The following is a 20,221-nucleotide window of genomic DNA, read 5'->3' on the forward strand; positions in this document are numbered from 1 at the left end:
GCTCCTTGCGCATGGGGCTCCGCTATGCAGGGGACACCCCCGTGTGGCATGGCACTCCTTGCGCGCATTAGCACTGCGCATGGGCCAGCTCCACATGGGTCAGAAGGCCCAGGGTTTGAACCCTGACCTCCCATGTGGTAGACGGATGCTCTTTCAGTAGAGCCCCATCCGCTTCCCTCAGTTGTGGTTTTGATTTGCATTGTCTGGTGGCTAATGATGCGATTTTTCATGTTTATTTGCCTTTTGTATGTCTTTTTATTGTTAAATTGTTATAGCTCTTTATATAGTCAGTATACTGTTTTTCTTATCAGATACATAATTTGCAAACATTTGTTTCCATTCTGTGGGTTGTCTTATTGCTTTCTTGGTAGTGTGCTTTGAAGCAAGAGAAGTTTTAAATTCTATTGACATCTAAATTAGGCTTTTTGAGGGCAGAAGGGGGATTGTTTGTTCTGTTGGTATCATATCCAAGAGAACACAGCTTAATCCAAAGTCACAGAGATTTACACTGTTTTCTTAGTTTTATAGTTTTAGTGCTTACTTTTAGGGTTCTAGTCCTTTTTGAGTTAGTAGTTAATATTTACATATGGTGTGAGTATCCCGGCCCCAGTACCTCAAAAAAAGAAAAAAGAAAAAAATAACAAATGTCTTAATTTGCCACAGGGCTACCGAAGCAAAGTACCAGAAATGTGTTGGCTTCTATAAAGGGGATTTATCTGAAGTAAAGCTTATAGTTGTAAGGCCACAAAAGGTCCAGATCAAGGCAGGCTGCTTTCTCATCTAAGTCAGCTACTGTTGATCCTGGCGTCCTGCCCTGTGGCAATCAGGCACATGGAGGGGCTCGTCTCCTCAGCCTTGAGCTGCTCCGTGGGCCTAGCCCCTCAGGGTTGCTTTCTGTGCTTCCGTGCCCTGCTGGTTCCAGCCTCTCCAGGCTCCTCTTTTCCTGCCATCCTTTCTCTCACACGGCAGGATCAATAGGACAGCCGCCCTTCTCCATGTGTGTCTCTCTGTATCTCTGTTAACATAAGATCCAGCAAGAGGGCAAAGACTTAGCCTGAGTCACGCCTCACTGACATAGTACAATCAAAAGCAGTCTAATCAAGTGAGCGAACGTGAATCTAATGCAGTCACAGGGGCCACACCCACAGGAATTGATGAGTTTAAGAGCACCATCTTTTCTTGGGATTCACCAGGTTCAAATTGCCACGGTTGGCAAGGATGTGGAGAAATAGCCCTCATACACTGCTGGTGGGAGTGGAAATGGGGCAGCCACTGCAGAAGATAGTTTGGCAGCTCCTCAGAAAGCTAAGTTTAGAATTACTGTCTGTTTAGTTTCCAGCTGCTAAACAAATACAATACAGTGGGCCAATAAGCAACAGGAAGTGATTGGCCCCTGGTTTCAGGCTGGAGGGCTTGCTTCCCCACGGGGCAGTGCGCATGGCGCAGCGGCTCCTTTCTCGCCTGGGTTCCGTTGACCTCCAGCTTCTCCTGCCCCCCGTGCCTTCTCTTTCTGTGTCCAGTATGCTTTGCTTATAAGGACTTCAGCTATATTGGATGAAGGCCCACCCTCATTCAGTTGGCATGCCTTGACCAGCACCATCGTCAAAGGTCCACCTTACGAGTCGGTTCCCATCCACAGGACCAGGGTTGGGACCTGACCATGGCTTTTCTGGGGGACGTGATTCAGTTGCCAACACTCCATGATCAGCAGTCCCACCTCTAGATGTACATCCAGAAGACTAGAAGGCAGGAACTTGAACAGATATTTGCACACCAGTGTTCATAGTGGCATTATTCACAATTGCCAAAAGGTGGAAGCAACACAAGTGTCCATCAAGAGATAAATGTTAAAATGTGGTATATCCATACAAGGGAATATCATTTGACTGGAAAAGGAGTGAAGTTCTGATGCATGCAGCAACACGGAAGAACCTTGGCAATATCAGGCTGAGTGAAATAAGCCAGACATGAAAGGATAAATATTGTATGATCTCACTTATATAAAATAATTAAGATGTACAAGTTCACAAAGCCATGCACTAGAATACAGGTTACCAGGAGTCAGGAAGGGGTGGGAATGGGGAATTCCTGCGCGATTGGTACAGTTTCTGTTTGGGATGATGGAAAAATGTTGGTAATAGATGTAACGATGGTGACACATTGTGAATATATCTATGTTACCAGAATAACAATTTTCAAAAATCCCATAGAAATGTGTAACAAAAAAGTGAACCCTAATGTATACTGTGGACTATAATTTATATATTATAGTATAATTATAGTAAAATTGTGTAATCTATTGTAACAATAGTACTAGCACTAGTGCCAAATGTTAATAATAAGGAAAATTACGTGAGTGTGGCGGGTAATATGGGAGCTCTGTACTCTCTGCATGACTTCTGTAAACCTACAGCTACTCAATAACAAGGCAGTAATGCAGAGCAGATGTGGCTCAGTGGTTGAGCACCGGCTTCCCACATAAAAAGTCCCGGGTTCAATCCCTGGCCCCTGGGTACCTCAAAAAAGAAAAGGGGGTGGGGACAGTATATGATCGTTTCATTTTAAAAAGCAGGTGGAACACCCACACTCCTGTTGGCCCAGAGGTGATCGCTGTTAATCTTTGGCATGGGGCCAACTTTCAGAATCCTGTTGACTGGATCACCTACCCAGTTTCTCTTTTATTTGGAGGCACTTTGCCCAGAAACCAAAACTCCCACCCTGCTGAACATGGGGATCACTTGGGGAACTTTTTAAAAATAACAGATTCCATACTTTACCCCAGACCCAGAATCTCTGGAGATGGGGCCCAGGCAGCTGTTAATTTGGGAAAGGAAAAGCCAAGCAGGTGATTGCATGCAGCACCATGGAAGAGAGCCCCTCGTTGTGCCTCATCTGTGACCTGAAGTCCCCAGGATGACTCCAGAGTGACTTCCCAATGAAGACCCCTAGTCCCAACCTGGCTCAGCTCTCCAACTGGGGAGGCATCACCTCTGAGCTTCTAGGGGACATTCCTGACGTCAGGACTATGTGACACCCTGCTGGTTTAGGCCTCTGGAGCCTAAATATGGATCCTGCAGTATTGGCTTGGTGTCCCCCACAGGGGAGGTGTGTGACGCAGACAGTGTGTCAGCATCGCTCTTAAGAAGGACTCCGAGAGAGTTCAGGTGGCTGCCCAGCCATACCCATCTTTTAAGCATATTATTCCAAGCCTGTTGGTCCTATGCTTTTATAACAATGACAGGAGAAGCCATGTCTATAGAAGTTTCCATCGTTTTTATATCATAAGCCCCCAGATAACCAACTCTAATTATTATCCATGTTGGATTTTTTCCTGTCTTTATTTTTCATTTCCAAGCGCCTTGATGTTTTTCTGGGAAAATCACACTATTTCCTCTCCTCCTTTTTCCTTTAGAGATATGAATCAAGTTCTTGATGCCTATGAAAACAAGAAGCCATTTTATCTGTATACAGGCAGGGGCCCCTCTTCCGAAGCAATGCACCTCGGGCACCTCATCCCATTTATTTTCACAAAGTGAGTATTGCATCTTATGAATTGTCTTGTTTTCTTAGTGAGTGGGAATGTTCCAAGCCATGTTGAGAACTGAAGAGACGGTCCTAGTCCACATTTGCCTCCAGGGTGGTAGGGCTCTGGTGCTGTTGTGGCTTCTGTTCACTGCTTGTCCCGGAGTGCATAGCCAAGAGCGTGCTGTGATGGGGGGTATGATTTTGGAGTCAGCAGATTTCACCTGTCGTCCTGTTCACTGTTCACAGACTAAGCAAGTTACTTCTGAGCCTTGGTTTCCGCCTCTGTAAGTGGGAATGATAGTACCTACCTCATAAAACTATATAGTAAGGGAGCGGATGTGGCTTAAGCAGTCAAACACCTGCCTCCCCCATGAGATCCCAGCTTCAGTTCCCGGCGCCTCCTGAAAACAAAACAACAAGCAAACAAATGAAAAAACCAACTCTAGGGAGCCAATGTGGCTCAGTGGTTGAGCACCAGTTGCCCACATATGAGGTCCCAGGTTCAATCCCTGGCCCTGGAACCTTAAAAAAAAACCTTAGCAAGTCTTGAAAATAAAGTATGTAAAGCGCCTGCTTCCCAGGGCCCCCATAATCAAGAAATGGTAGTCCTTACTGTTATTAATAGTCAAGTTCATGGCATGATAAGGTCGTATGGTTTTTGTAGGCAAGGAAGTTTTAATGTCCATGGAAAGTAGCAACTATGTTTCCACTTGCAGGAGAGGAAAACATTAGCTTTCTTGTCCTGTGTTTTGTAGGTGGCTGCAGGATGTGTTTAACGTGCCCTTGGTCATCCAGATGACGGATGATGAGAAGTACCTGTGGAAGGACCTGACCCTGGACCAGGCCTACGGCTACGCCGTGGAAAATGCCAAGGACATCATTGCCTGCGGTTTTGACATTAAGAAGACTTTCATCTTCTCTGACCTTGACTACATGGGGTAAGGAGATAATGCTTGGCTGCCTTTTAAATAAATAGACGGAGTCATCAGGTCATCAGGGACTATACCTAAACTTGAAAATTCCAGAATGCTCTTAAGTCTTGGCAAATGTTTTTCTTCCTTTATTTAAACGTTATGATCTGGTTTATTTACCCATCTGTTGCCTTAGCACTGGAAGTAAAAAGCCATGTGCATACATAGAAAGCATTTGGTCATGTCGGCATCTTAAAGATGCAACTGTTGCCTCCATATTTACAGACATTGCAAAGGTGTCGTTGGTATGCCCAGGTATAGCGTGGTGACATTTCAGATTTTCATACTGTTGGTAACAGTGAAGTACTTCTGTGTTGTGGCTTTTCTTCAGGGACAGTCTTGCACAATTAGGTTATCTTTTTGTTTCTCAGTACACCTTCTTCCTCATGGAGAAAAAGACTCACCAGTTACATGAGTCGCCTAGTTCACAGCCCAGTTTTTCAAATGGGCTGCTTTGTAGGCCAAAACGATAGCATTTTGAAATGTTATCCCCAAATCCTTGAATTTAAACCTCTCAAGTCTTGGACTCCAGCCCAAATGACTACCATCCTTAGTCTGTTAGAAAAATAAGACTGGTCAGATTCCACAAGAAGAATGGTCTTCAGCTCAACAATTATTTACTAAGCACCTAAGATGTAGGACCACTGCCCGCCCCCTGGAGACACTGGCGATGTCCAAGGGACAGGTGATGCGGCAAGTCTCATCCATGGGACGGGGTGAGATAGCGTCATAGATGCCATCGTGATCATCATTTCAAGGCACTCTTTTATATATTTTTATATATATATATATATATTTTAAAGATATTTAAATTACATAAACTTTACATATAAACATAGGGGAGGAAAGACACTGTGGCTCAAGCACTTGAACTCCCATTTACCATATGGAAGGCCGGCGTTCAATCCCCAGGACCTCCTGGTAAACAAAAGAAAAAAGATGTCCCAAGACCTGCTGAGGGAGGTGCATCCCCCACGTGGCAGAGCGACAGGCCAAAAAGATGATGACACAACCAGATTGGGGGGGGGAGGGGAAATATATATATATATATATAATTCCCATACACCCCGCTCCGTACATCTCCCACACTTTCCCACATTAACGACTTCCTTCATAGTGTGGTCCATTCATTGCAATTGATGAACACATTTTGGAGCACTCCACTAAGCATGAATTATGGTTTACATTGTACTTTATACACTCTCTCCCACATAATTTTGTAGGTTATCACAAGATATGTAATGTCCTGTCTCTGGCGTTGCAGTGTCAGTCATGGCACTCTGTATTTTACTTGCCTCACCCCATTCCTTGAAATGACCGGGTTCAGCTGCTTGAACCGCGGCACGGAGCCCTTGCGGTTCCCCGGCCGTGTCACAGCAGGCAGTGCTGCTAACGTGCACCGTGACTGCAGCACGTCTGCAGCCTCTTCCCCCCCACCCTGGCCCAGCATGTCCTCCAAATGCCCTGTTACCCGGTGATCCTTCTAAAACGCAAATCTGGTCGTGTTTCCCACTCACTTCCCTTTCCCAGATCTCTACGGTCCGTCGCTTAGCACACAAGCCCTGTTGTGATACGGCCCGTGGTCCTCCCTGTGTCACTGCCACCCTGCTAAAGGGAACAACTGCAGTTGCACATCCCTCGCCTTTGTGCATCCTTTTCACTTCCCCCCTCCCCCCACCACTGCCCGCTTGGCGAATTCCTACACTTTCTTCCAAATGCATGACCACACGTCACCCTTTCCTGGCAGTGTGCCTCCCCACAGCCTGGTTTAGTTGCTCCCTCTCTGTTTCCCAGCACCCCCTGCTTCCCTGAACTCTGCTCCACCTGGTGCAGGGGATGGGCAGCCCTCCTCCCACTCAGCTGATAGAACAGTTAGTGAGGGAGTCCCTCTCTGGGGCAGGTGCCCTTCCAGACCCCAAGTACACACGGTGAACAAGACAGACAGTCCCTGGTTCTCGAACTCAACACAGTCCACGAAGATGCTCCAGTGGGACTTGCACAAGGGCCTTAGGAAAACACCACCACCTGACCCGCCCCACTTCAGTGCCTTCTGAGAGTGCATGGCCTCGTGGCAGCTGTTTCCAAACTGTCTCTTGGGCAACTGCAATTTCAACGCCTCGTCACCCTCCCTCTTTGCTCAGTAAGAACTTCCTCCTCCTCTATGAACATGGAGTGAAGATGAAAACTCAGGCAATATGCAAACCAGAAGGGTCGATAACATCTGTCCCTAGAAAGGGACCTGAAATTGGGGAAGGGGTTTTAAAGGTTAAATCTGTTTTCAAATGTCTAATTACATCTATTTAAAGATCTGCTTCTAAACACTTTGAGGGTTTTACTTTTCTTGCTTGAAATTTAACTCGGAATCTCTATCTTTGCCTTCACAAATCTCCCTCATAGTTTCCAGGGGCTGGAAATAAAGCCAGCCTCCACCCTCTCCAGACTGGAGCAAAGTAGGGCTGCTAGGGAAGAAGTCCCTGGTGGGGCGCAGCCGTCAACCACCCCTTCACCCACATTCCTAGCCCTGCGCACGGGCCCCGCAGCAGGAGGGTGGAAAGGCCCTGAACTGGGAGTCTGAGCGTTGGTGTCCTGACCCCGCTCAGCCCTCATTAGTTGTGCTCCCTTGGCCAAGTCCTTCACTTCTCTGAGCCTCCATGTTGCCGTGACGCGGGAGAGCCTGGCACTAGCCAGAGGCAGTCCAGCGGAGGGGACATGCAGGATTCGCCAGCTTCAGATCCTGACTCCACACCTGCTAACGGTGTGGCCTTGGCAAATGGTGAACTCCTCAGCCAGTTTTCTCATCTCCTCTTAGTCCATTCATTCAACAGGTATTTACTGAGCATCTACTGTGTGCCCAGCTCATGCTGGGGATCGGTAGCCAACAAAGCAGTTACCAGCGCCTGTGTGGGAGGGTGGAGGGGAGAGGCAGCCAGTTCACAGACAGTGGATCGGGTGGTCCTGAGAGCTGTGAGGACCGATGCGGATGGGAGGGCCTCGCGGAGGACAGCTTGGAGTGCAGAGGAGGTGGCAGGGCCTAGGCTGGAGGCCCCGGTCCTTCCTGTGTTTCAGGGGCCTCGAGCCACGCCCGGCACCGAGCACTGGGTAAACGCTGGCCCTCAGCTCTCCTCCAGCCTTCAAGCTCTGTGACCTGTTGCCCTGGGGGACAGTGAGGGGAAAGCAGGCGTGCTTCCTGGGGCCAATTGGCCGTCCACCATCACTGAGGAGCATTGTCGGGACCTGCAGCAGCCCCCGAGTGCCGGCCTCCATGTGGGCTGTGGGAAACAGCATGGCCCCCTGCGTGCCGAGCCGTGCCCAGGGGACAGGCGTCCCTCCCGGGAAGGCCTCCACACTCACGGCGCTTCACCTCCACCCATGGCCTGCAGCTCGCTCAGCCCTTGGCGTCCACGCTGCAGCAGCGAGTGACCAGCCTTCCAAGAGAGGTCCCAGCGGGCTTCTGTCGCACTAACTCCCAGACCCCCAGGGTGGCCCACCCTTCCGGTGCTGCTGTGCAGTGGCCTCAGGGAAGAGCGCCAGCCGCCGGCCAATTTGGCGAATTTGCCCCAGTGCGCAGCATTCAGTCGCCCAGCCCCAGGATGCTCGGGTTCCTGTCCCAGCCGTCTCCCAAGGTGGCAGCCAGTGGCTGCTCTTCCCGTGGTCGGCATTGCAGGGCCTGCTGGAGGCCGTTCCTGTGCACAGGGAGACCGAGCCTACCCGGGGCAGTGCTCTTGAAGCAGGAAGCCACGGGGACGTCTCCCTGGCTCTCAGAGCACTCTGGTGTCTGCGTCGCGCTGCGTGGTGACAGATGCTGGGAGCCCCTGTTGGGGCATGTTCTTCCTCTGCCCAGCCCTGCTCCCTGCCCAGCGCCTCCAGGCGAGGAGCAAAAGCCATCTTCACTCAGCAAAGCAGAGCAGCCGCTACCGTCCCCCATGCCTCCCCGACTTGGACTTTGGCCTTTACAGGCCCCCCTGCCTCGCGCTGCCCCCCCGCCAGGCAGCTGGCGCCCCTGAGCTCCTGACACCCGCCACCTCCTCACTCAAAGTCTTTCAGTAGTTCTCAGTCCACACCCGTGGTCCGCGTGCTTGGAGAGCTGAGATGTGAGAAAGGCACATGGGGCAGACAAGGCTCCCAGGCTCACTAGCTCTATCCCCTGGACCTTTCCTCTCCCTGAGGTTCATCTTCTCTCTGTGAAAAGGAGGTGATGCTCCTGCCCCTGAAGGGAGCTGGGCAGGGTAAAGTGCACCAGGGCCCAGCACGGTCCCACACGGCCGGCGCTCAAGCTCTAGCTCTAGCTCTGCCTCTTCTCCCTTTCTCCCCTTCACTGCCTGGCACGTGGCAGGGCCTCGAGGAAAAGCCACTGAACGTAGCAGTCAAAGGTGCAGCGTGGCAGCCCTCTGTGTTTCCCCATCAGCCTGGCTCCCTGTGGCAGTAGCAAGGCCACCACAGGTCCATGCCATGTAGCCACCTCTCACCATCGGGAAGAGGGTCTGCGTGCTGGAGCTGCCCCTGTGGCCTGTTGCTGGGGGTGGGGTCAGTCCTGCCCGAATGTCGCAGCTGCCCCTGTGAGCAGTGGCTGGCGCTGGGCGGCCCTGGTGCACCGAGACAAGCCTCTTCCTCCCTGGGACCATCAGTCTCCGAGCATGCACTCCGTCTGGCAGCGGGAGAAACAACCCGTCTGTCCAAGCAGAAGCGTTCTCTTAGTGCTTCCAGACGGGAAGCTCCACAGCACGCTTAACTTTGACCCTGGCAAAATTCTAATGTGTCCGCCACTGAGGCTTGGAGTCTGGTTAAGGTCTGGTCTCGTTTGCATGTCTCTCCAGTTGTTTCCCACACTCATCTCCACTGTTCCTGGTCAGCTCCACAAATCAAAGGCCTGTCTTCTTGGCCCGCTGGGGGCCCCTGTGCCACCAGACGGGCCCACGTCCCCTTCCCAGCAGCTCCGCACTGCCCACGTGTGGCCCGGCAGTCAGCGTCCTCGCCTGGGATCTGGCCCGCGCCCCCTTACTGCCTTCGAGGTTCCTCGCCTCTGTGCTGCACTGCGCGCTGAAGGCACCCTCTGGGCTTGGGGTTGATTCTCACTGTCTTTGCAGGATGAGCCCAGGCTTCTACAGGAACGTGGTGAAGATTCAGAAGCACGTTACCTTCAACCAGGTGAAAGGCATTTTTGGCTTCAGCGACAGTGACTGCATTGGTAAGGAAGCCCGCTGGGCTGGGGAGCCCCCATCCCCTTCAAAAGGAGCAGAGTCCAGAAGGGGGAGCCAGTGCTTTGCAGCGGCGTAAAGTGCCCCCAAGGAGGCTGGACTTAGGATTTGGTGTCCACCCAGACATTGGCACTGTCTCAGAGATATTTGCATTCGCACTTTTTTCTTTCAACGTTAAACGTGGATTTTTCCCTGGAAACACAAAGAGCTAATGTAATGCATGCACTTTCCTGTGCCATGTGAAGCTGTACTTCACGATGCCAGTCTATCCCCCTCCTCACTTGACCATCTTAAAAGTTTAGAAGAAAGAAAGAAAAAAGGAAAGGTCACTCGTGTCCCCACCTGTGGACCCCACAGCAAGTTCAGTAACTCCAAAGTCATCCTTATTTCTTTTCCTTTCTTGTGGCCTTAAAATGGATGGGTGGGGCCCAGGGCAGGGCAGGCCTTTGGTGGAGGCCGGGGGTGCTCGGAGGACAGGCTCCGCTGCTTACCCAGGGCGGGGCACACAACTCCTTGCCCCCCCGGGCCTCAGTTTCCTCCCTGATAAGGCGAGGGGCTTGCTGGCAGGCCCTCAGGAGCCCCACCGGCTCTCCTCAGGACCTCTGCCCTCCAGCTGACACACCTGGGCTTGCCTGCTGCGGGTGGGTACTCCCCGTCCTATGTTTCCATATCCTTTGAGATTCCTTTGCCTTTTCTTTTACACTTTTACCCCCTTGAGACCAGTGGCTAGGTCTTCTGGTCCCCTCCCCATTATTTTGGGGGCTCGGCCCCAGGCCTGGTGAGCCTTGCGTTCGGTGCTGCCAGCCTGGGCCAGCTCACCAGGACATGCCGCAGAGCATTCTGTGGGGAGGTGACTGCCCCTTCCTGGGAGCCCATTCCAGGAGCTTGTCGGCCAGAAGCCTCCAGGGCTTAGTACTGAGAGCCCTCCTGGGAGATTTTTAACACAAGGAAAGCCCTTTTCTTTTGCATTTCAGTCAGATCCATTCCTGCCAATCGGTGCATAAGCCCTGTGCTTTTGAAAAGAGACTTCTGGCCTTGTGATTCTGTCACCTGGTAGGGTGGTATTCAAGGCAGGCGGCACTGAGCTGGGGGCAGCGCTGCACCGTGAGAAAGCACGCGTGCACTTGGCTTTCAGACCCGGGCTTGCAGCCTGGCTCGGCTCCTCGCAGGGGCTACCCGCTTTGGCAGTGGTTTAAATACGCTGAGCCCGTTCCATATTCGTGAGAGCAGGGTACCTGTGGAAGCTGCGTCACAGGGCTGGGGGGGGCAGAGGAGCTGTGCTGACCCTAGCACACAGCCTGGCACTCGCACCCCGTGAGTGGCCTCTGCCCACCTTTGATGGTGGTCGTGGTGATAATCAAGCCCACCTGGTGTCCCCAGAGAAAGATGGAACCACGGAAATGGTGGAAAGCTTTGACAAGGAGAGTATCAAAGACTTGAGGAGGAGAAGAGAAGCAACGTCCGATAACTGCCCTGCAGTGCTGGAGCCAGATCTGCAGGGTTGCCATGTGTGCCTCTCTAGCGCGTGCCTGGGCCAGCTGCATGGCGCTCACGGAGCTCCCCGAGTGCTGCGCCGGGTGTGCCCTGGCTCGGTGCCCTATGCCAGGGCTCAGAAAGGCCATGCTCTTTGTCCAGTAATTCTACTTCTGCAGATCTGAACAAGTAATAGCAATATCCAAAATGTTGAAAGCACTTCCCTATGCAAAGATATTCGTCATAATCTGTCATTAAAGATGGCAAACCACGTCAGTGGCCCAATGGTTAGACAATGGGTAAACAAAACCCGATATGTTCAAAGGCTAGAATATATTTAATAATGGTGTGGTTAAATGTTACAAAGTGGGGGGGCGAAGCAAGGAAAAAAGTATAATCACAATTCAAATCCCTAGAGTAAAACGAGAGGCTGGAAGGAGACACAAATATCTCTGGAGGGTAGAATCATGGATTTTGCTCCTCTTTCTACTTTTCTCTTTTTTTTTAGGTTTTCTTTAATGATTATCTCTTTTATAACAGGGGAAAGCCTAGTTTTTGGTAATTCCTTTAACTGGGTTCATTAATTAAAACAGTTGGTCTCATGTGTAAAATATCCATTCCCTCTCTTCCAGGGAAGATCAGTTTTCCCGCTATCCAGGCTGCGCCCTCCTTCAGCAACTCCTTCCCCCAGATCTTCAGAGACAGGACGGATATCCAGTGCCTCATCCCCTGTGCTATCGACCAGGTCAGAGTGCGGAGCTGGGCTCCGGGCACCCGGGCTGTTGGCAGGGGTCCCTGACCTTCTTCACTGGCAAGAGGGGATTCCTAAAGGAGCGGGAGGGGCGGGTCTTTGAACTAGTTGGGCGCTTGAGCAGAAGTTTCCTGTGAAAACATTTGCGTTTGTTCCGGCTTCCTCGTCACACCCCTCTCTCCCTGCAGGATCCTTACTTTAGGATGACGAGAGACGTTGCGCCCCGGATTGGGTACCCTAAACCGGCCCTGCTCCACTCGTCCTTCTTCCCTGCCCTGCAGGGAGCCCAGACCAAGATGAGTGCCAGCGACCCCAACTCCTCCATCTTCCTCACAGACACGCCCAAGCAGATCAAGAACAAGGTGAGCGCGGCCCGCGGGCGGCACACTCGCGCACTCACGTGTTCACGCACACTCGCGCACAGGAGCCGTGGCCTTCCCGCATTGGCTCCCTTGGGGCTGCAGGATCACCCACCATGCTCCTTGCGTGTCCACATTTCTAGAGAGCAGCAGAATTTGCTCTCTTGTGTTCTCTCACTTAGGTAAAAAATGGGATTTTTTTTTCCTGGTCTGCTTTTCTTACCAGCACTCTTGAAGCAAAGCCCTGGCAATTTTCTTTATAAAGTTATAATAACGTGGATGTTTAAGCAAGAGAAGAGAAAACATTTTCGTGTATTTCTGAGAGGAGAAAACATTTTCGTGTACTTGTGAGCACTGATCACGTTCCAGGCACTTCGTGCTTTCTGGTTTACATTCTCGCTGTGAGATGGTGCTGGTGGTCTGTGAAAGGTGAACAAGGTCAGGGTCAGAGGATCACGGCTCGCCCAGATCACAGCGCTAGGAGTGGGCAGGGCTGCCTTCCTGGCGCAAACAGCCGTGACCCCCGGGGGCAGTCTCGTTAAGCCGCAGGGCAGAGAAATGCCCTTTAACAGGGCAGCCGGGGCAGGCCCTGTGCGTGCCCAGCCTGGCCCAGTGTGAGCGGGGACTCGGTCACCAGAGAAACTAGAAAGAGACGTGAGCGTGAGCCTCCTCTCAGGTTTCCGTTGTCGGTAGTGAAGTGCCGGTCCCTCTGTAGTCCCCTCGACATTTCGCGAAGCTGTGGGCATTTTGTTTGGTACCACGCTGTGTGTTTGCAGGTGGGGAGGTTGCAGCGGGAATGACTGAAACCCTCTGACGTGTAACGCAGCCACCTGAGTCACTGCCAGGTGCCTAGCTTTTCTGGAAAGTGCCAGTCAGGCTCTGGTTGACAACCAGGAAATCCTGAATATGAAAACTTTCTTCCAAAGAATGGCTACAACCAGTTCTTTTCCCATGCTCAGCTGAAAGCTGGCGTAAAAGTGAATTTTTCTTTCCCTTTCACTTCTAGCTGAAACTTCCGGAATGTGGAGTACGGAAGAAGGGAGGGGAAGCCCCTCTTCTCTCCAGCAGAGGGCTTATGTCCTCTTGTTTTTGAGAAGTTGTTTTAAGGAGGTCGTTTGTGGCTTTGGAGCATTTTTCATCCCCTTAGGGACCAGCAAAGACCCTGAGGGCCGGATGAGCTGCGAGCTGGAGGCCAGGGACCCACAGGGACCCGCAGCGGGTCATCAGGCCAGGCGGGCCCAGACCCTCGTTCTCCATCTCCATGTCCACCTTCACCCCCAGAACCTCCACACTAGACAGGAGAAGCCCATGTGCTCCACCAGCTCCCAACAAGAGCAGCCGTAGACAGGTGGCACAGCAGCTCTGCTGTCAGGCCCCTGCTGTGTGCCAGCCAGGGCCGAGGGCTTGCCTCTGTGCTATCTTTAAGCCACACTGGGCACTGCATCCGTTCTGCAGGCCAGGGACCTGTGGCTCAGAGAGCGCCCCACAGCTGGGCAGCATCTGGGGCCAGGTCAGCCACCCAGGTCCACCCCTGCTTGGTCCTCCCAGGGCCTAGAGCCAGGAGCCCCCACGTTGTCCACGCCTTGCCACTTACCTGCTGTGAACAAGTGGCCTTGGCAGTCCAGGTGTCAGTGACGTGGGAGCAGCTGATTTTACTGTTAGTTCCTGCAAGTTAAGCCTTGTAAACTGTTCTCCCTGCTCCATACCTGAGGGCAGGCCAGGTGGGGCATGAGGTCGTTCAACTTCAGCCCCAGCTGGAAACCTGGCACACGGGGAAGTCAGGCGGGCGCGGTTCAAAGCCTGGCTCTGCCACTTACCAGCACGCCGAGCCTCGCTTCCTTCGCCAGTGAAATGGGAAAAGCAATTCAGAGGTCATCGGGTTGTTGGGGATTAAATGTTTGGAATGACGATAATGACGACCATTTATGGCAAGCCTGCTGTGATCTCAAAGCTGGACAAGGTGCTGCAGAGTCCCGCAAAGGGCTAAAAACTGGCCCAGAGCCCTGGGGGTGTGTGTGTATGATTTTTTGTTTGTTTGTTTGTTTGTTCTAGTCTGTGTGCATAGTTTGTTTGTTTTTTTGCTTTTTAAAGATTTATTTATTTATCCATCCTACCCCCTCCTCATTTTGCACTCACTGTCTGCTCTCTGTCCGTTTGCTATGTGTTCTTCTGTGTCTGCTTGTCTTCTCTTTAGGCAGCACCAGGAATCGATCCTAAGACCTTCCAGAGTGGGAGAGAGGCACTCAATCTCTTGCACCACCTTAGCTCCCCAGTCTGTTGCATCTCTTATTGTCTCTCCTCTGTGTCTCTTTGTTGTGTCGTCTTGCTGCATAGCTCTCCGCACAGGCCAGCTCACCTTCATCAGGAGGCTCAAGAATCAAACCCTGGACCTCCTATATGGTAGATGGGAGCTCAATCACTTAAGCCACATCTGCTTCCCTGTGTGTATGTTTTTTAATCAAAGGTAAAATTGCCCATAATCTAGAGTCAAATATTTGTGTACAATTTCTCATGAAAAATAGTAGTCCACGGTGTTTCTTCCCAGTTTCTTTCTAGAGGTACCACTTCCAACGTTTTTAGCTGATTCTTCTAACTTTTACCTCCATATTTCTTAAGTACCATGCCTTTATTACTACTTAATGATTTTTCTATTTTAAGCCTAGTCTCTTGCATCGCACAGCTGCTGACACAATAGTTAATAGTTATTCTCTTTGACCCTTCTCATTGCTTTGTCTTCCCAGTGTATTTATATGGTAGCTATGTTTCGGCTTGGTGGTTGAGCATTTCCTTTTTCATGACTAATGTGAACCAGTGTAAACGCAACTATTTCCCACTTCTGTACAATTTTTTCTTCTCCCTGGAGTTAATTGCTTTTTTTTTTTTTGGTTGGTTTGATTATTTCCTTTGTGACTCTCGCTGATGCAACCTTGATATTTCTTCTCTTTGTGTTGCTGTTTCGAGAAGTTCGCAGGAGAGGGGGCAGGCATAGCTCAGTGGTTGGCACCTGCTTCCATGTACAGGGTCCCAGATTTAATCCCTGGTACCTACTAAAAAATTAAAATTAAAAAGAAATTAGGATGTTTTGGGTGTTCTGTCAATGTTACCTACTTGGAAATAGCCTCCTGGGTTCTTCTGACACTCTCCCCTCCCCTCCACCCCTGCAGTAGAGCCGCCTCCTGGAGCGCGCTCCTCTGCGACAGGCAGTGCTTTCATGGTAGAGGAGGCCCTGGGGTCCTGCAGAAGGAAGACGGATCAGAGGGCCTGGAGCGGGTCCCCACTGGCCTGTCCAGGCAGCTCCAGGCTCATCCTGGCTGCCCACGGCCCTTCTCGGGGTGCAAGGACCTCCTGTGTTTTTTCTCAGGCCTTTCTCTTCTTTTATAACCTCCCTCGTTTTGACAGTTAATCTTTTAGTAGCTTTCTGGGGGAGCGTTTGTATAAAGCACATTGGCATGTTTCAAAATGTCTATAATAGTTGTCTTGCTTAATTGAATTTTTATTGTAACATATTATTTAGAACACAGAATTTCCCATCTTGAGCTCTTTCAAGGATACAGCTCAGTGGTGTTAGTCACAGTGGCAGCGTTGTGCTTCCGTCACCACCCTTGGTGTCTTTTCAGACACTCGCCCTTGACGCCTGGAGCGCTATTTCAAAGACTTGCTTCCTGGCGCTGACGCTCTGCCCTGCAGCCTGCGCAGCCGTGGCCGGGCCACGCCGAGCAGCCTGCTCCCAGCAGGTGCCCAGAGCCCAGCGCCTGCCCCAGGGCTCCGTGGGCCGCAGAATAGCTCGACACGGGGCTTTCCTTCTTCTTACTTAGCGTTCTCCAAATCTTTCTGTGGTTTATGTACATTAACTTTTATCTATAACGTTCTTTTCTTTGTGGATAAGAACAGGTAACTTGGTTTGTTGTGTTTATTCTGATAGCCGCTCTCACCCCCGCACCGTTCAGCCTTGTGCCAGCTCACCTTGGTGCAGGATCTTGCCCCAGCTCTGGAGCAGCTTCTGCTTCCCTGGCCAGCTGCTCAGCGACCCGCCAGAAAGGAAGAGGGTTTCTGTTGACAGAACTTTTTTTTTTTTTTTTGTCTTTTTTTTTTCTTTCATTTCTTCACGTAACTTGTTCTTGATGACCTTCGCCCCTCACGTTCACTGGGGGCTTTTAGATGATGACCAGTTACTCAGCTAGTAACCTGCCATACAGTTTTCTAGGAAAATTTAGAAAATGTACCAAACTGTAATAATTGGTCGACTCACCCACCCTTTTCCTCATTCAAAAGAAAGTTATATATATATATGTATATATGAAACCATCTGTACACAGTATGTTTCTCAAACACTCCTTGAAAGATTGTTGAAGGAATTTTGTCTGCCTCCAGACTTGTCTCTTTTTCTCCTCTTGGTTCTAATTTCTCTAAGATTATCTTCAGTGACTCCTAAAACCCGTTTTGCTAGTTCCGTGGAGCTGTCTTAGATGCAGGCCCTTTGCGTGGTCTTTGCTTGCCCTTTTTAACCTGATCTGCGCGGCCTGCTAGCCTTCTTGTGGCAGGAAGGCAGGGGCCGGGCTGCAGCGGGCGCTGCTGCTTTCGTGTCCCCTCTGACTCAGCAGGTCCCTGCTCCAGAGGTGGGCTGCCCTTCCCTGGCCATCTTTTCTGCTCTGAAGATGACTTTCATTCATCCTTCTTCTGAAGTCTTGTCATCTGCAAAGACTTTAGGGCATTTCTTCCAAATTTCAGCACAACCATTGCCTTGGTTCTCCTGGCTGTGTTTCTGTGGCAGGGGGTGCACACGTTCAGGGCTACTCTACCCTCCCCTTCCAGCTCCCTTCCCTGCAGCAAGCCCCGCTGTAGCTCATACCCAGCTTGGCAGGAAGGACCAGCCTGTGGGGCTCCCCCACCCCCAAGCCTCAGCCCTCCTCGGCACGGAGAGCAGTGGTCTCGGGCCCGACTTGCACCACCTGTGCCCCTGCCCCGCACCCCACACCCGGGACGCCAGGACTGACTCTCGTTTCCGTGTGCTCTCGCCGGCACAGGTCAACAAGCACGCGTTCTCTGGAGGGAGAGACACCATCGAGGAGCACAGGCAGTTTGGGGGCAACTGTGAGGTGGACGTGTCTTTCATGTACCTGTCCTTCTTCCTCGAGGATGACGACAGGCTCGAGCAGATCAAGCAGGTGAGGCCCTGAGCACCAGGACGCTCCCCGACCGCAGGCCCGAAGGCACTGGCAGCCATGCCTGGAGGGCTGGCCAGAGCTGCCCGGCCTGGGAGCCAGCCCGCAGCCGAGATGAGGTTAAGGGCAGGAGGGCGATCATGCTTTTAATTTTAACCCTGTGCTGAGAAACTTCATGAACAGGTAGTTCCCAAAGGAGAAAATCCAAACGGCTCTTCATTTCATTTCCTAATCACACGAAAAGGTGTGCTCCTCCCAGTCACTGAAGAAACACAAGTTAAAGAAAGAATCCACCTTTTCTAGTGAACTGGCAGGAGCTTTGTGTCGCTGCTGTGTTTTCAATGGTTAGAGACCAGGCCGCAAGGCACGCGCCAGGTGAGGAGAGGCGGGGCGCGGGCGCTTGGCGCGCAGGTCAGCGGCGTGCAGAAGCTGCCAGAGAGCATTCCTAGCCTGCGCTTCAGATTGTCCAATTCTTAGAATCATTTCCAAGGAAATAATCCTGAATCCAATAAAAGCTGTCCACACAGGGTGCTGGAAATGATAGTAGCGAAAAGTTCAAAACAGTTTCTTTGTACCATCGAATTTTTTATTTTACAGGATAGATTATAATGCAGGCAATTCAGAAGTGTTTTATGCCACAAGAGACCAGACTAAAGACTCAGATCTCAGTTATGCTAAAATAAAAGCACAGGGGGAAAATCTGAAAGAAAATGCTTGCAGTGGTCATCAGTTCTGCATGGTGGAATTGTGGGTGATTGTTCGCCTTTCTGCTTGTTTGCAGTTGAGGATACTTTGTTTAATGAGCCTATGTTACTTTTGCAGACAGAAAAAAGTCTTCAGCAAAGGTTTCGCAGGGGCCGACAAGGCTGAAAGGAGCCGTGCTCTCTTTGGTGCGCTTGGGCTACTGTGTCCCAGGCGAGGGGGGCTGGAGCTCGGGCCCCCTGCTTTTCCTCTCACTGGTAGAGGATGCCTCAGCTGCTCAGCAGAGCTGGTCTCTAGTCATTTTAGGAAAAACTAGTTTCAAGTGTCCGTTATTGTGGCAACAGCAGCAACAGTGCCGCCCACGTGCCAGGCGCTGTGGGGGCCGTGGGGGCTGAGCTGAGCCTGGAAGCGGGAGAGAGGGCCCAGGGCCCGCAGAGGCGCTGCTCACCACAGTTCCGTCTCCTTCCCGGCAGGATTATACCAGCGGGGCCATGCTCACCGGCGAGCTCAAGAAGGTGCTCATAGAGGTCCTGCAGCCCTTGGTGGCCGAGCACCAGGCCCGGCGCCAGGAGGTGACGGAGGAGATCGTGAAGGAGTTCATGAGCCCCCGGAAGCTCTTCTACGACTTTCAGTAATGCTCGTCTCATGTATGCTTGTCCAGAGGCGACACTTACCAACCCCAGTCCTGGCGAATCACCACTCCCCATATGTAGGCTTCTGTCGAATGGTAACTGGGCCTGGGTCTGTAAACCCTGTGTGCTGTCAACAATGTTTCTTCCTGTGAATTCCATGTCTGTCTTGTGTGGGTAATTGGGAATCAGCTAATGTCACACGGTCAAAAGCAAGTCCAACTGTGAGGCTCCCCCACAAAACGCCTGCCAGGGTCTGGGAGGCTCGCCAGCAGGCCGCTGCCCTCTGTTGCCTTCTGTGGTAACCAGCGAGCTGGGCCGAGCTGGCTTTGGGCCACAGGAGAACTGTCCACTTTAAAGCATCCTTAAGGCTGTAAATGTTGCCTTAAAACCTGCTCTGTAAAAGATGTGTGAGATATATCTTAGCCCACGTCAAAAAGAGATTTGAGAGCCAAAAGCCTGGCTATCCATTTAATTAGTAAGTCTCCCAGCTCTAAAGCTGCCTTTAACATGGACTACTGGACAGTGTTGGCCAACTTCTATTAATCAAGTCTTTTGTGGGCAGAACTTTCTCGTTTACCTACTAAACTCCACACCATCCGTGTATTCTGCTCTGGAAATCATGTTCTTTCCCTTTAACATACTGATTTTTTTTTCGCCAAGTAATCCTAGACACTCCATCCCCGGAGCACCCACTGGTGGCTTCACCTCGGATTGCGCGGGACGCTGAGCAGTTGTTGCCTTTCAGATGCTTCTGTTTTGACCCTTGACTGCTGTGGAAGTCCACGCAGAGCAGTGACTGGCCGCGCCCCCGGGCCGGTGGAGTGGTCATTTCAGGGGACGTAGCTAGAAAGAAGAGAGTGCGACAGCCCTCTGACGTCCTCCCCGGTGCGTCCCGAGCAGGCCACGATTAACAGTGCGACGTGGAGTTGGGGCAGAGCGGAAGACGTGTCTCAGGGAGAGCCCTTGGTTGAACTGCTTGTCCTCCTGAAGGCGCCCTGCCCTCGTGCTCCTCCGCGGCGTAAATAAATAAACCTCTGCTCCTGTCCGACCTGCTATCTCTGTCTGGGCGGTGCGAGGGGACGAGAGGCCTGCTGCAGGCCCAGGGCCATGGGTCCGCCTCGCCCCGCCGTGGGTGGCCCTTGAATCTGACGGGATTGTGTCTGAGGGACAGCGCACAGCCCTGCATGGCACATGCAGGTCCCCAGGGCCCCTCGTGCTGGGAAGGAGTCCTGGATGGGCTTTCGGGTGCTGGCGCGCACTCGCCTCATGGTGCCACCAGCAGCGCGGTGGCAGTGCCAGGCGTCCTTGTTTTGCGCATGAGGGACTGGATGAATGGTGGCAGAGGCAGTGTGTGATCTTGGGCAACCAGCGTAGCTTCTCTGCTCCACTGAGCCCACCTCGGGTGCCCATGGAGGAACTAAGGGACAGCACGCCTGCTGCTGCCCCTCCCC

The 20,221-nt window shown here is 51.7% G+C and overlaps 1 protein-coding gene across 2 annotated transcripts in view; it reads left to right on the forward strand.

Moving 5' to 3' along the window:
* The window catches only part of WARS1 (tryptophanyl-tRNA synthetase 1), a 38,188-nt gene extending 18,373 nt beyond the window's left edge, over positions 1-19,815 (forward strand). For both annotated transcript variants that reach the window (XM_004447650.3, XM_004447649.4), the window contains exons 5-11: positions 3,413-3,532; positions 4,281-4,463; positions 9,581-9,681; positions 11,797-11,909; positions 12,104-12,277; positions 17,299-17,439; positions 18,612-19,815. In XM_004447650.3, coding sequence (XP_004447707.2) covers positions 3,413-3,532; positions 4,281-4,463; positions 9,581-9,681; positions 11,797-11,909; positions 12,104-12,277; positions 17,299-17,439; positions 18,612-18,773 — 994 coding nt within the window. In that variant the 3' untranslated portion in view covers positions 18,774-19,815. The remainder of the gene's footprint in view (positions 1-3,412; positions 3,533-4,280; positions 4,464-9,580; positions 9,682-11,796; positions 11,910-12,103; positions 12,278-17,298; positions 17,440-18,611) is intronic.
* The last annotated feature ends 406 nt before the right edge of the window (positions 19,816-20,221 follow it).

This window comes from Dasypus novemcinctus, chromosome 3 (assembly GCF_030445035.2).
Source record: "Dasypus novemcinctus isolate mDasNov1 chromosome 3, mDasNov1.1.hap2, whole genome shotgun sequence".
Taxonomy (NCBI): Eukaryota; Metazoa; Chordata; class Mammalia; order Cingulata; family Dasypodidae; genus Dasypus; species Dasypus novemcinctus.